The sequence below is a fragment of the Acipenser ruthenus genome, chromosome 1 (assembly GCF_902713425.1).
Source record: "Acipenser ruthenus chromosome 1, fAciRut3.2 maternal haplotype, whole genome shotgun sequence".
In the NCBI taxonomy this organism is placed as follows: Eukaryota; Metazoa; Chordata; class Actinopteri; order Acipenseriformes; family Acipenseridae; genus Acipenser; species Acipenser ruthenus.
Genome location: NC_081189.1, coordinates 105,459,797 through 105,476,138, shown reverse-complemented (window position 1 = coordinate 105,476,138; position 16,342 = coordinate 105,459,797). Strand labels below are relative to the sequence as shown.

Here is a 16,342-nt window from a genome sequence, read left to right as displayed (position 1 = left end):
CAAATTGCCCCCTTCGTAGTAATTGTATTACATGGCCAATTTGCCCACAATGGAAATTGGGTGTTCAAACTCATATTGATGGACCAGAGTAATAGATACAGTCTACTGTTTTCATCTCTAATACAGTCCACTACATAATTTCCTTGTGGTTTCACACAGTTTTTATATAGAGAGACGTTGCTGATTGGCTTTAGTCTTACTGTAGGTCAGCTGATAAATGCTTTCTTGTATTTCTGTCAGTTGACCCATTCCACTGAGGTGTGGCTGTGTAGTGTGCTCTAAAATGCATGTCTTTGTGTTTCAGTGATGGAGGAGTTAGTGGTGGAGCTGCACCTCTTCCTGGAGCTCCTCGACCGTGAGTACCTGAGTGCCATTGTGAGAGAGAAGAAGGCTCTGATCACAAACATTCTTCACAGGATACAGGCAACAAAAGGTCAGTGCTTTTTGGCTGTGAGAAGTTGACATTTTACGCTTGGTAAAATTGACAGAGACTGAGTCACCTCAACGTGGTACAGTGCCCCCTACTGGCGAGGCGCCCGGTGAGCTCAAGCTGGCCTTTGTTGGGACTGGCAGCTTGCAGACCGCCTTTTTCTCAAGATCAGGGTGGAAAGAGGCATGCCGGTGGGATCTCCTCGGGTTTTATGAGGAACATAATTAGACTTATACATTGGGGAGAAAAACAGAGTTAAAAAAATTGGGCACTCAAAAAAACTAAAACAAATAAATAAATAAAAAACACCTGCTCTAGGGATTCAATTCCATTCACATTTTTAGCTGTGGCTTAAGATTCACTCATCCATTGTTGAAGTGGTATGTGCATTCCTATGCAGAAGGTATTTGGCTGTTTATAAACATGTGGGCCTCATTAGCCCAATCAAAGACCAGAGTAATAACCCACATATAACGCAAGCTTGCACGGATGTTTGGTAATTTATTCCATATGCTGAGAAAGGAGTTTACAAAATCTTCATCTTGGCAGCTGCTTTGTCTTGTTATGTGCATGGCCATTTGTTTTTGGATGCTATTCTGTATTTGTCATAGTACTGAGAGCTGTAATCTGTGATTCATGTCCTTGGGTCTCTCTGCTTTCTTTGCTTTGTTGATGCCACAGAACCCTTACACAAGACTGAGATGCATAGTGGCCTGCCAGCTCCACCTCAGATGCCCCTGCCAGAAATCCCTCATCAATGGCTGGTAAGATCTGTTGAACACCCGGTTGTGCTACTCAATTACAGGCTATTCATTAAAATTGCTGATATTAATGAAACTTGACACACCTGTAGCTGTCAGTTTTGAAGTACAGGTAAGTAGTACTATCCATTTTTTCTCCGGATGAATAATAAAACGTAAAACATTTCTGTGAAGTCACCCTATGATTGATTAATTCTACAAATCTTCTAACTAAAAGTGGCTGTGTAACTTTGAAGAGGAGGGGAGTGTGGTGCAGATATTTGTTGATTTACACATCCACAGTTTGTGCTAGGATTCCACAGAAAAAATGATTTATCAACAAAACCACAGTCCGAACAATTCAACAGAAAAGCGAATACCATTTTATTGTATTATTTCAGTAATTGGTTAATTATAGTATAACACATTTCAAGTGTACCACTTAGAAAAGGGCTTGCAGTTTCAATTTAGTATATTGTTTGCTAAAAGTAATACAATTATACATTAACATACTGTAAAAACAAGTTTTCATAATTACAAATCCATCTCCACATAAACACCCCCTTCTAATTTTTATTTCACATATCTTCTGGACAGTTTCAGGAACAACAACAATTTCAATTAGTAAATCTGCATTAATTGCACGGACATTAGGTTTAAACTGAGCTTTTTCATTTCTTTCATTTATCTTATGCCACTTTCATGTCTTACATCTAAAACATAGCCCTCACTACTATTTATTTATTTATTGCATTTATATAGCGCTTTTTATACAAAAGTATTGCAAAGCACTGTACAGTACATAGCAGAAAAAAGAACAAACCACAATACATTTTTCTAGCATGTCACACATACAGCTGCCATAATCAGACCATTTGAATAACATATTTAAATAACAGTATACACATAATACAAAAGCAGCCATTTTAAAGTTACATTAAAACCCACTAAGATAAGAAAGCCATTTTATAAAAGTGTGTTTTTAGTCTTGACTTGAAAACTGTAATGGTCCCAGCTTCCCTGACAAATGAAGGCAGAGCATTCCATAATTTAGGAGCTCTACAAGGAAAAGCCCTACCTCCAGGGTTGCTTTTATTGACCCTAGGAATAACCAGCAGCCCCGCATCCTGTGATCTCAATGCGGTTTGGAAGATACAGGGTCAGTAACTTCTGCAAATAACTAGGTGCTAATCCATTCAGGGCCTTGTAAGTTAACAGCAACATCTTAAAATCAATTCTATACTGCTTTGTGAGCCAGTGTAAAGAGGCCAAAACAGGGGTAATATGTTCACTTTTCCTGGTTTTACTAAGAATTCTAGCGACGGTATTCTGAACAGGCTGTAAGCGGGATACCGCACGTTCTGGGACACCAGAAAAAAGTGCATTACAATAATCAATTCTAGATGAAACAAAGGCATTCATTGTGGAGTATTGGTAAGGGCTCTGGACTCTTGACCGGAGGGTCATAGGTTCAATCCCAGGTGGGGGACACTGCTGCTGTACCCTTGAGCAAGGTACTTTACCTAGATTGCTCCAGTAAAAACCCAACTGTATAAATGGGTAATTGTATGTAAAAATAATGTGTAAAAAAATAATGTAATTGTATGTAAAAATAATGTGATATCTTGTAACAATTGTAAGTTGCCCTGGATAAGGGTGTCTGCTGAGAAATTAATAATAATAATTAGTATCTCAGCATCAGATACGGAAGTAATTGGTCTAAGTTTGGCTATATTTCTCAAATGGTAAAAAGATACGTTAGGAACTTCCCTAATATGAGTCTCAAATGATAGATCAGGATCAAAGATGACCCCCAAACTCTTAATCTTAAATTTAAGTTTTGTTGAGTGACTGCAAGGGTCGAGCTCATGTAATCCCACATTTCCTTTTAGTTTGTTCTGGGATCCCACTAGCATAACCTCTGTTTTATCTGAATTCAACATTAGAAAATTCTGTGATATCCAATGCTTGATGTCTTTAAGGCAAGTAGCTAATAACACCCAGGCAGAAGAAAGTTCTGGCTTTAGGGACAAATATAGCTGGGTATCATCAGCATAGCAATGGAAGTTCACTCTGTGTCTGCAGATAATGGGCTTTATGTATCATTGATTTCTCTTTCGTATCTTGACTTTTCGTAGGTTTTTGTGACTTTTGTAGACCTACCCACGATGTATTAGTCATTTTCACTCCTGTAACTTGGTTTCATCCCTGCTCCGGGAACTTTGTTACGGCTGTTCGTTTCAAAGTACTTTCGAATGCAAATGTATGAATCTCATTATAATATCGAAGTTTCACGCTTACGCTTGATGTATCATCATTTTTTGCTGATTTACGTCTGCGTTTTTTGCCTGTTATTTTACACCTGCCTCGCACTGGCGTAGATTCAACAAGCCGTTCATAAGTCAGACTGCCTCTTTAAACGTTTGTGGGCATTTAGTTACATTAAAAAAAAAAAAAAAAAAAAAATATATATATATATATATATATATATATATTAATACTCTATATTAAATAACAATGTCAGTAAATACATTTTTTGTTTTGGTTTATTTTATATTTTAATGTGCTTTGTTTTAAACTTCATGTAACCCTCCCGATCTCCGTGTTACCTGCAAAACTGCCAGCAATGAGTGGTGTTATTGCAGCTGAAATCGATCACAAATGGAGAGTAGATAAAGGGGCATTCAGAACAGAAAATAGGAGGCACTTTTTTACACAGAGAATTGTGAGGGTCTGGAACCAACTCCCCAGTAATGTTGTTGAAGCTGACACCCTGGGATCCTTCAAGAAGCTGCTAGATTCTGGGATAAATAAGCTACTAACAACCAAACGAGTAAGATGGGCCAAATGGCCTCCTCTCGTTTGTAACCTTTCTTATGTTCTTAAAAAAAAAAGTATCAGTGCCACTATGTTGTTTCCCTTTCTCTTTCTGTAGAACATTTTGTTCAGTGGTTAAAATGCTTGTTGTTGGGTCTGAGGAGTAACCATGCTTTTGATAATACAGTACTTTGTTTACTGTAACATGTCTCTGATTTCTTTCTTCCATCTTAAGAACATTGTGACACTATGTTAACTTAGGCAGATGCTGAGCATCTCATTCATGCCTTCGTCAGTTCAAGATTGGATTACTGTAATGCTATGTTTGCAAGTTTTCTGAATGTACCTCAGCTTGCTAAATAGAAAGCAGCAAGGGTCTTAACTCTGTCTGGGACCTTCTTCAGAACTGCTCACTCCCTGTGCCTCTGCTTGTACTTTGAGATCTCAGGATGCTGATTCCCTTATTTTGTAGTCCCCGTGTTCTGAAAGAAGTCATCTGAAGCTAGGCCATTGTTTAATGCCTGCATCAAGGGTGCTATAAAAAATGAAGTTTGTATTGTATTATAATATAAGATATCCTGAAGGTTAAATGCCAAGTTTCACTTTGCTGTATCCCTTGCTTGCATTTTTGTACAATGTTCCTTAGTCTATTATTCTCTCTCCCTTATATATCTAAGACTAATATACATGCTACTGTTATGCCATGTAATTGGAAACATCCTATCTTGGCTCATACTGAGATCCTTTGTTTTTCCTGGAATACTGGGGATCTTATAATTTCATAGCTGCAATTACAGTTTATTAATGTTCCAGTTTCTCCCCAGGCTTACTTTTTAAAGGAATTCATTTTATAAATATATACTTTAAAATTCTTGTCTTGCAGCAGCAGGGGGAATGCATGTCAATGGGTTGGATACTCCAGCCTTGGGTTGCCAAAGAGTAGGCTCTTGTCTGCCAGACAAAATTGATTGAGTTGCACAGTGGACAAGTGTCCAATTTTTTATTAAAAGCCGCAAATGGAAATGTAGATATTATAGGAGACACGTGGTGCTGAGAATTGACAGAGCAGGAAATACTAGCTAAATGTAATTCATAGGAAATGTTATTATGAATGCAGACCTTAGTCATACCACTTTTCATTTGACCCAACTGTTGGTCAAGACAGTGTGGCTCAGTAATAAATATGTCTACAGAGTTCTAAATTGAATTAATAAGTGGTTTGGTGGTGCCTGCCAACTTGATGAATTATAAAATTGGGTTTGGATACAAATGAAGCTTTCTTTTCTTTTTACAAATTGTACTTATTCCTGAATTAATGGAGGTATGCTTATCAAAATGTACAGATAGCTCTTTGAAGATACTGTATTTCATTGCTTTACTTTTAACAAGTCCAGCATTCCATTTCAAGCGGTTGCGCAAAGGAACGCACAGATGTGATACGTCCTATTTCTGTCGTGTGAATGGTTTCACTCTGGTGTTCCAGATATGTCTATGAAGGCCAAGGGGTGCTTTTAAAAAGTCACAAGAAAATGATACAAAGTATATCTCTACAACAAGAAGAATACATTATTTAGATAAGTGATATTTGATAACCATACCAAGTTTAAGGATGTGCTAAAATCAATTTTTAGTCCAAGCAATATTATGCCATCCTTTTTTTTGTTTGTAGTCTTATACTTCTGTTTGAAACATGCAGATATGTCAAGGAGGATATAGAAGTAAATGTTGCTGCTGCTTCCTGGTATGAAATCACTTCCTGTGCAGTAGCTCAGTTTCACACCAATGATCTAACTGCAATCAGACCCTGTGACCTGCAACACAGGAAGTGCATACTGCAGCATTGTACTTTGACGACTAGTATAAATTGGTAACCACTCTTTTTAAAGAGTTACATTATCTATCGATCTATCAATTTATCTTGCTATCTATCTAGCTATTTATCTATAAGTACTCATCTCAACCTCCTAAAGAATGGGGGCTTCAAACTGCATGCATGACAAGCCCTGTTTGGGTGTTTAGAATAGCAGCTCTATAGGGATTCAGATGGATTCCATCTGTGTTGATATTGGCTGGGCTTGCCCACCCGCCCAGCTGTGCGGACTAACCAGCACTCTAAAGGGATCTGACTTTGACAAGCACCATTTGTGTTTCATTTCCTCCTTCATTGGGTTCTGGCAAACTTTTAGACAAATAAAATGACCTATATTATGGGCTTTGTTGGATTTTTGTTTTAATTTTAAGCAGAGAACACTGCTTTTTAAACCTCTCCTTCTTTCCCAATAAAATCAGTGCTTTTGTCACGCTCAGTGGTAATTGGAATATGAATATAAATGAAGCAGTTTCTTTTGAAATTTGAAATAGATCTGTTAGTTTAATTTACCATTATTATTTCAATACATTACTTCTCTGACTTTACCATACACTCTTAATCAGATTGTGAACAACTGAATAGATTCCAGCCTACAGTACATGATCACTGTTATTGAACAGGGGGAGGTCCATCCAGTGTAGGAAAGATAGTGTGGAGAGTCCCCACAACAGCCAATAATGTATGGTAAATATCTAAGAAATGCTTTTTTTAAAACTGCTAGTTGTCGCTATGCACTCTATCCTTGGAAATCATACATTTTAGGTGCCTAATGTAAATAATGTATTTTTCAGAGATGGTAGTGTTTGAAAACCCTGCTGTAGTTAAGCCAGCGCTTGCTACTGAACCAGAAGCAGTGGTAACAGGCTGTGGGAACCTGCAGCTGTTCCACTGCCTCCCACCCTTCCTAACAGGTGTTATGAAGCAGTGGTGTCTGAGGGACCCCATTTGTTACAATTACAGATGTTGGCCACATATTCTAAACAAATGTGACCATTATATGTTGTAGACCACAAACTTTTTTAGTGGTTATGTCTTCTACTGCTCTAATGTTGAGCTGTTATCATGTTTCTTTATATCTGTCCTTACCTGTCTGAGCATCCTTTGAGTTTGCCTGGATAATCCTAACTGCCTGACACCTGAACAGACATCCTCACTCCATTCAAGTCATGTGAACTTTGTACCCTGCTGGCCTCACCTACTCTACATATAGAGAGACAGACAGTGGGTGGAGCCAGCAGAGTTGAAAGGTCCCATTGTCACATTACTTAAATGAGGGAGTCTGTTTAATTCCCGGTTTAAAGCAAGCTCAGGCCCAGGCAAAACAAATTATGACAACTCAAAATTGGCACTTATGATGGCACATATCTTTGAGCAAAAGCTTCTGTGTGTGTGTATATATACATTCACAATTAGTAGCTCTATGTCTATAAAGCAGCGTTTTTCAACTGGCCACATTATTGGGGGCTGTGAATCAAGTTCAGAAAACATAACAGAACACATCTTTTAACACAAAATTGTGTTCATTTTCTGATTAATAGATCAAATAATAACAAAAAATATGTTCACGACTTAAGCATTAATACCATTGCACTGTAGTTTCAGGAAGCGATCAAGGTTAAAGGTCAAAGGGCTGTTGGCAGGGAAACAGCATTCGCACTGTGCACAGTTATGATTAGGCAGCAACCCAGCGGCTTGCAAAAATTCAAAGTTCGAAATCGATCAAGCGAAAAAGTGAATCTGCACAACAGAAAGAGAATATAGAGGGAAAGCGTCAGAAAAAGGTGAGAATATATCGTAGACGAGTATTTGAAATTTGGTTTTATTCTTGCAAAACAAGTTGGCCCCGAAATAGAACAACTATCTCAATGTGTTATTTGTTCAGCCGTGGTATCCAATGAATGTATGAAGCCGTCAAAATGAATCCAACATCTGGAAATGAAACATCCCACCCTTAAAAACAAAGTGGTGTAGTATTTTAAAAATTGCAAGAAAGGTTTGGAAAGGCAGATAACACTGATGAGAAAGGTTTCAACTGTAGCTCCAATGAACTGAAAGCTTCCCATCAAGTATCTCTTTGCTTTGCGAAGTGCAAGAAGCCCCATTTGATCGGAGAAGATGTTTTGTCTGCACTTCTTTTTCATTCAGAAGTAAGGTGGCTAATTCGCGGTGCTGTTCTGAACCGCATTTTTTGAATTGCGCGATGAAGTATGTGAATTTTTTGACAACTGTTTACAAACGGAACTTGCTGCTAATTTCAGCGAAACTGAATGGTTATTAAAGCTGGCATATCGTGCAGATTTATTTGGAGAACTGATCAAAGTCAATATATCGATGCAAGATCACAATGCCAATATCATAAAGTAGTATGACAAACAGGAAGCTTTCCGTAAGAAGGAAATTAAATGTTGAGAGCGGGTAGAACAGGGGGTTATTTCTATGTTCCTGTCAGTGGAGGAACTCTGTGAAAACTTTGGCCATGAGCATTGCAGTGACGGACATTATTTGTGCCCATCTCACAGCCCTGGTGCAGCAATTTGGTGAATCAGAAACTAAGTAAGGAATGGCAGCTGGTTATGCAGGTGCATCTGTTACAAAGAAGAATAAAGTTACACAGATTTATAGATGTGTGGTGTTTTATGAGTTTTATGTGTGTGTGAGTGATTGAAAACTCACTGCAGCCTTTTCACAAGAGTAATCCCCCTGCCAGCACGCCCATCTTGTGGCACTTAGGAGACTGGATGCACTAAAAAGCAAAACACTTTGGCGCAGTCAATCATTGTACTGCCAGTTACGGCCTTGTTAACAACGTTCACCTGGCTAGAGTGCCGAGGAATGAAAACTGGGCAAAGCTTCTAAGAATAGTACAAGAAGCCACCCCCTGTTTTTAATAGAAATAACAAGCTCAACATTTTTACTGTACATAGGGGGAGGGGGTCTTTATAAATAGATACTGCCACTCTTAAAAACATATTATTAAAAGTTATGCATGCTTATTTTGAAACTGTAGAATCTTGTAAGATGCCTTTTCCTTTAATCTGCCAGCACAAATCTGTACCCCAGGGTGGAGTTGTTTTTGCTGAGGGGTATGAAAATATTTTTTAATCTGATGAAGTCGGACTTAGATTTCTTTATACAATGGCCTATTCATGCAGAGCCCACAGTAGATCTTACTAGGGAGTATTGGGCTGGTGCCATGACGATTTAAACCAGCAGGCTGTATTAAGAAAGGCCCTGTTATTTTTCTAACGGATATTCCTCTTACAGGACAATGTGGATTTACGTTATGTTTTTTCAGATGCCAATAACAAAGGTAGAAGAAACTTGTGTAATCTGTTCATCAGAAACACAACACAATATTGTTAAACCAATATGCTCACTATTCTTTGAATTTTCAGTTACTGAATTAAGACATATAAAACATATACTCTCCATCAAAAAAGAAAGTTTATTTTGAAATATTTGACACTGGCCACAAAAGTTTTAATGAAAACAAAATGATGTTATTTAAATTGACAGCCCAGCTGTTAACAAGATTGTTTTATGGCAGTTGTTGCCCTATTATATTTCTGTTCACATTTCCAAGTGAAAATGCAGAAACTATGGTCTTTTCTATTAAAATTTGTATTTCACAAAATATTTTAAACATGTCAAGGATTTACCACAGCTTGTATTGCACAGCATCCTACACATTATTCTATATGTTACATGCATAATGAATGGAAAATAGGGTTAGGGTTAGGGTGTGAAATGATCTTTCTCTGATTGGGAAGCACAATGTAGTGTGCTCTGAGTCACATTCTCATGTAGACATTTTCTGTATTTTGTCTGGCATTGAGTCCAAAGCACGCTGTCAGCCACCAGTTGGCACAGAAATGTGTCAATTACTCTTATCTTGGAATAGTGATAAATATGTGCCTTAGAAAGGTTAACACTTCAAAGCAAATATTTTCTATTATGTATATTACCAAATGTGCCTTGGAAATAAAGATCCTTGATTGTATCTTATGCTGCCAAAGTTTTAACTTGGCACTTGTACACACTATTATGTGGCTCAGTAATATGGTGGATTTGCATGCTTGCAAATGTATACAAAGAAATTAGGCACAACTAATCTAAATATAAAACTATTTAGATTTGATAAATGGTTACAAGGAACTTAAGTATAACTTTAAGTAAAACAATATCTGAAACATTACATTTATAGTAACTATCAAAAATGCCAGAATATAGTTTATTTAATGAATCTGGATGTTTTACTTTTATTAACAACACACATCATTTCCATCTAGAAATAGGGCACCACTCTCCCTTTGTAGGAACTGAAATAAAGATAACCCTGAAGCCCCAGGCATATCTAACAGCTTTTTGGGGATCTGAAGAAATATATGTTTTTGGGTAGGATTCAACCAGCACCAAGGTTGGTAGTGATCGACTCATCACTCAGCAATCTTCTCTCAGCTAAGCCACAGTTTTAATAACAGTGATGTGAGAATACTGTATGTACTGTAGGTCCACTTATATGTGCAGTTTTGCTCGTTTTAAGGTGATTTATCCTTTTTTGCATCCATTTTTTCATGTGAGTGCCTCCTTTAAATAACATATTCAGTATGTTGTTTACCATTATGTCATGTGATATATATTAAAAGATGATAATGATAATGAATCAAGGGAAGTGATGAAACCTTGCAATAGACACTTACTCAAGAGTGATTCAGACCTGTGATATATTTTTACACATACTTTCTTAATCACTTAAAACCCACATAAAAACAATACTGTGTTTGATTAAGGCTTAATGCATTAAGAGACATCCATATTTAACATTGTGTGAGCCTCTGGACACAAAATGCAGTTGAATTATTGATTTGGATTGATGGGGGTCAGTTCCTCTACACTAACGTGTTCTAAGGGCTGTTTTCTCAGAAAGGAACCCCTTTTATTGCACTCCTTTCAATCGGACCAGCACTGGCTCTCCTTTTCCTTTTCTTTTTACCTAAAGTTGCAGAGGTGACAAACGTTGCCAATAATTAGTTCACCAATGCAGTTCTCCCAGTGGCAATAAAATTCGGTTCTGGGGCCCGACCATGGCTTACATTAACTATATTAGAATGGCTGACTTGGTTCTTGTTTTAATGATATGGTTGGTGGAAAGTCTGGCAGCTTAAGATTGCAAAACATGTCATAATTAACATCTGTTTTGCCAAAACTAAAGAGTTTTTTTTTTCTTTCAGGAACAATTAATGAGGAGGTTTCCATTTGGCCTTTTTTGTGAAATGCAATATGTTTGTATAGTGTGTTTCGGTCTGACTAAACCATCTGTAACCAATCCATTTGGGGCTTAAAAGTGTATTGTGAACTTCAGATACAGTATTAATTTAATTTCAAATGGTGGTTCATAGAAAAGAGAATAAACACCATGCAGCCACCAGATACATAAGATTGGTTTGTAAAAATGACATTTGGTACTTGGTTCATCATATGGCATTATTATTATTATTATTTGTTTATTTAGCAGACACCTTTATCCAAGGCGACTTACAGAGACTAGGGTGTGTGAACTATGCATCAGCTGCAGAGTCACTTATAATTATGTCTCACCCGAAAGACGGAGCACAAAGAGGTTAAGTGACTTGCTCAGGGTTACACAATGAGTCAGTGGCTGAGGTGGGATTTAAACCGGGGACCTCCTGGTTACAAGCCTTTTTCGTTAACTACTGGACCACACAGCCTCCTTGTTCAATGTCGTTTTTTGAAAGTTACATTTCTCAGGGTTCAATAAAGATAATCGGAGTAGTTTCTGTGTGTGTGCTGTACCCAAAAAAAATAAAAGTACCTTTATTATGTGGATAGTTTTCAAATTATCCTCATTGTGTTCTGATAGAATGTTTAAGTGTGAGCTTGGTGTTGGAGCTTTTAACAATTTGCTGTTCTGTGACATTCAAAGTTATTTTTTGTTCAGTTGCTCCCTTAAGGTATAACTTTCTTTTACAAATGTAAATAATTTAAGACAGCAAGCTGTTATTGTGAATGCCAAAAATGTGTGTACAGTGTTTAGTTTTTTAGTCTTGTTTATGTTGTGTTTACTTTTGATAAAATAAATGATGCTGCTGCTAACAGGAAAACTACTTGAAATACTTTTGCTGTATCTCAATGGCCCTTTTCTTTTACAATAAATGGAACTGAAGATGTACATGACCTAAATAAATACATGGCACATATAGGATGATTATAGGATCCTGAAGGCTCAGACCTACTCTTCTGTTACTGTGCAAAAGAAAAATATATTTTCTCATTGTGAAGTGGGATGAAAGGCATGTCAGTGAGTAAAGCAGCAAATTACTGATATCTTCAGATAACTCTTGATCAAAGCTTTCCTGTACAACCACTGCTTTAAACTCCATAATACCATAATATCAAAGGCACATTTTATAACATTAATAACATGTTTTCAAGGTGATGTAAGTGAATAAAAAAGCTACTCACTTGAACTGCACCTCTCTGCCAATAAGTTGATTCTGGCTTATTTTATTACAATCGTTTTATTCCTCACTGAAAATTGCCTCTGCACTTCCATCAGAATAAGGCCCTTTACCTTTTAAGTATTGTATATATAGTTTTGCCCATTTTAATATTTATGTGTCATCAATGTGGTGTTATTTCTTATATTAATACAGTTTATTTCAAGGTATTTACAGTATGTATTTATGTGTATCTTGCAGCCTCCTGATAATGGCCCCCCACCATTACCCAGCTCCTCCCTCCCTGAGGGGTATTATGAAGAGGCTGTACCACTTAGCCCTGGAAAGACTCCAGAATACATCACCTCTCGTGAGTACCAGCCAAGCTCCAACATAAGCAACACTGACAAGATTGTGTAGCTATCAAAATACTGAATGAGAAGCACAGTAGAGTTAATAAACTGTATACCACCAGTCTGAATCATTTATAGTAGCCGTAACAACTGGGTGTATCAGAATGTGGATATGTATGAAATGCATGACAGTATTTCATATTTACATGTACATACTGTGTACAGTATTTAGGTAATGGTGATCTACCTGTACTTTATCGGGACGCCTCGGGAGATCCCGAATAAACGTCTGTCCCAATTAAACGAGAGGCATTTGAGACGACCTTAGTCACACTTATATTCATAATTTACAACATTTTAATGAAAAGAAAAATAATGACATTACATCACATTATAAATAAATGTTAAATGCATCCTTTGAAATACAAGTCCATATTTTTTTTTATTCCTAAACAAAATGAAATCGACTTGTTTTCGCTTCTCAGCAATGATGACAAATTGCAAATAACAGATGAGGTGAAAACCACTGGTTTACGCAAGTCATAGCATAATCACGTTGTCACTTATTCACTGCACTGCGCTACGCGAACATTACTTGCTTTGAAAAGTGATCTCTGTTTATCATTTGAAAATACTGTATCCCAATTAAATGAAGTGGTGGTCCAATTAAATGACATAAATAGCATCAGGAAGAATCGTCTCCCAGAGGCCTGTCCCTTTTAAGCAGAAATGATCAGTGTCTTAATTTTTAAGTGGCGTCGACTGTACTGATAATTTATAGCCGTAGTGGGGAGTTGTATGTTACCAACATGCATGTTGTCTTCTTACAGATTATGACTCTGATGCCATGAGTAGCTCCTATGAGTCTTATGATGAGGAAGAGGAGGATGGCAAAGGACAGAAGATGAGGCACCAGTGGCCCTCTGAGGAAGCGTCCATGGACCTGGTCAAAGATGCCCGCATCTGTGCCTTCCTGCTCCGCAAGAAGCGCTTCGGACAGTGGACCAAGCTGCTGTGTGTCATTAAAGACAACAAACTACTGGTATGATTCACAGCATGTCTTACTGTTTAGACATTTATAATACATACAATTTGTATTTATTTTACTTCTCACCCAGCTGGCATGAATTTGGAATATGATCTATATACATTCGCTAAACCTCACTCTTCTTTTTAATTTTTTTATTTTTTTTATCCAAGTTCTATGTTACTGAATAATGATATTTTGAATGTGGTTATGGCGTGTTGTTACATAATGGGCATGTATACCATAATGCTTAACTGAATATTGTTTTTAATATGATTGATTAACTGCACAGCAGCCGTGACATTTTCCAGATGCTAAGAAGTGTATGAGTTCATTGATGGCTAACTCAATGATATTCATTCTAAATAGTATAATAATAATAAGAATAATTGTTGCTGGATACTATTAATATTATGTCCATCTTGAATTTGGTCCAGATTTTTCTGTGTAAACTTGGCGAAAATAAGTAATTGCAACATTGTGTCGGCTTGAACTCTTGTCTTTTTGGAAATTGTGCAATATTGCAGATGTTAGCCAGGCTGTTCTAGTGACTTCTTTTTATTCATTGGATGTTTTTTTGTTTTACTTTATGCTTGTGTAGTGTTAATGAAGACCACTGAATGATAAGCATATAGTTCCTATATCCAAGACATTTGTAACCAGGCAACCAGTTATAGTTTTGTTTTTTATACAACTGTTAGTATGCTTCCTAACTGATCTGGGTGACCTTCTGGGAACTTTGGTTGACAGTGATGTAAAATAAAACAAAACTACCCAAAAAACGGTCCTTGGCAGAACAAGTTATTGCCTATGACAGCAAAACAATGGGAGTTAAAACTTATCACAGAATGCACTGTAGGTCTGTGAGCACTCCACACTGTTTTACCTTGTAAAAACATCTTAATTGTAGCAGATGAAATGCCAGATTAATGCATGGGCAAACTAGGCATGTGCCTAGGGCCCAAACTCAAGGGGGGGGGGGGGCCCAAAACAGATATGTTTTTTTTTTTTTTTTTTACAAATACAGATTTGACTGGAAAAACTCCACTCACTGACATTTGAACTGAGGCATGTATCTCAAAATCAAATTGTTCTGACAGGTGTTACGCAGATTTCTGTAACATTCCCCCATAGAATTCTGTATCCCCACATTATTCCATGCTTGTGCAGATGCAGTTTTTAAAAGATCGCTGGACGTACATGCACGATATTTCTGTGCCCGAGCCCTGTTGTGTTCTCAAGCACTGCCATTGAGTTCTGCTGCAGCTTGCAACAAATATTGTAAACAAGACAAAACTAATTCTGTGGCAAAATAATATAGCACATATAACACCACTGATTTTCTAGATATATGTACATTCAGCCTCCTGCGTTGCTCAATACACAAAACCCTTGATTAAAGTAACCTTATACAACACTGATTTTAGGGTCATAACAGCTGGTGAACATGGCACAAATGCCAATGTATGTATTATAGTTGAATAAGTAACAGTGTATTTAAGGGGTTAAAAGTCGTTGTCAAGCTGTGCTGCAGGATTTAACTTAAGCTTCAGTTTTTTCTGGTTTTATTCTGAAATGTATTTAGCATACCCCCTACCATTTAACTTTCCGTCAGATTCATTCAGTCATTCATAATAACTTCAAACTGAGAATTATACCTGTTGTAAAAGGGTGGAGAGCTAGTTATAAAGGCTATAATGTATATAGAGGTGTGTGGGTGTGTGTGTGTGTGTGTGTGTTTGTATGTATATAATGTGTGGCTGTTTGTTCAGAGGTAGGGGGCCCGCAAGTGTATGCTTGCCTAGGGCCCAGTGATGGGTTAATCCGGCCCTGAGCAGATGTTTTGTAGCTGTTTCATTTTTCTGTAGAAATATGCCGGAAGCCAACTCGATACATTGACCTCTCATAGTCCTTTTCAATTTGCAGACAACCTGACGATCTCCAGCTGTCCCTGTAGCTCCAGCTCTCAGTACTGTGGGTGGCCGTTATAGTCATTAAATTAATTTGACTAAATCGTCCCTGTGTGGCCACATTGGTTCACCTGGGGGTCTTTAAAAACTGGGTTACTCTGCAAAAACATGTCACCTCTCCAATTCATGATTTTAAAACTTAGAAATAACTTTTCATATGTAAATGATTAATACAGAATATGTAAATTAATACATTTGTCACCACTGCTGTCTTATTTTTCATGTTATTCTAATGTCAGCTAGTGCTCTAGTGAAAAAATATCGTTGTCATCCTTAACTTACACTGAGTCATACCAGTTGCAGTAACTTGCCCACGCTGGCTTTTGTATCCACTGTGTCACATGCTAAACTTGTTACAATAACCCCCTACTATTTACTTGTACAATAACCCCATGTGCTATTTATTTTGTGCTCTTGTAGTGTTATAAAAGCTCCAAAGACCATAATCCCCAGATGGAGCTTGTTCTGACTGGATGCAGCATCACCCACATCCCCAAGGATGGGAAAAAGAAGAAGCACGAGCTGAAGATCACACACCAAGGAGCAGACGCACTAGTGCTGGCTGTGCAGAGCAAGGAGCAGGCAGAGGAATGGTTAAAGGTATGGTCAAAGTCACATTGCAATTCATTTCTATTGATTAATTGCATCAATACACATGTCGATAAAAGGCAATTATA

The 16,342-nt window shown here is 37.4% G+C and overlaps 1 protein-coding gene across 6 annotated transcripts in view; it reads left to right on the top strand.

Annotated features, from left to right (window-relative positions):
• LOC117420388 (actin filament-associated protein 1-like) overlaps positions 1 to 16,342 on the top strand; it is a 79,233-nt gene that overhangs the window by 40,269 nt on the left and 22,622 nt on the right. For all 6 annotated transcript variants that reach the window (XM_034033802.3, XM_059033189.1, XM_059033206.1 and 3 more), the window contains exons 2-6: positions 305 to 433; positions 1,112 to 1,194; positions 12,577 to 12,685; positions 13,499 to 13,710; positions 16,086 to 16,265. In XM_034033802.3, the coding sequence (XP_033889693.3) occupies positions 305 to 433; positions 1,112 to 1,194; positions 12,577 to 12,685; positions 13,499 to 13,710; positions 16,086 to 16,265 (713 nt within the window). The remainder of the gene's footprint in view (positions 1 to 304; positions 434 to 1,111; positions 1,195 to 12,576; positions 12,686 to 13,498; positions 13,711 to 16,085; positions 16,266 to 16,342) is intronic.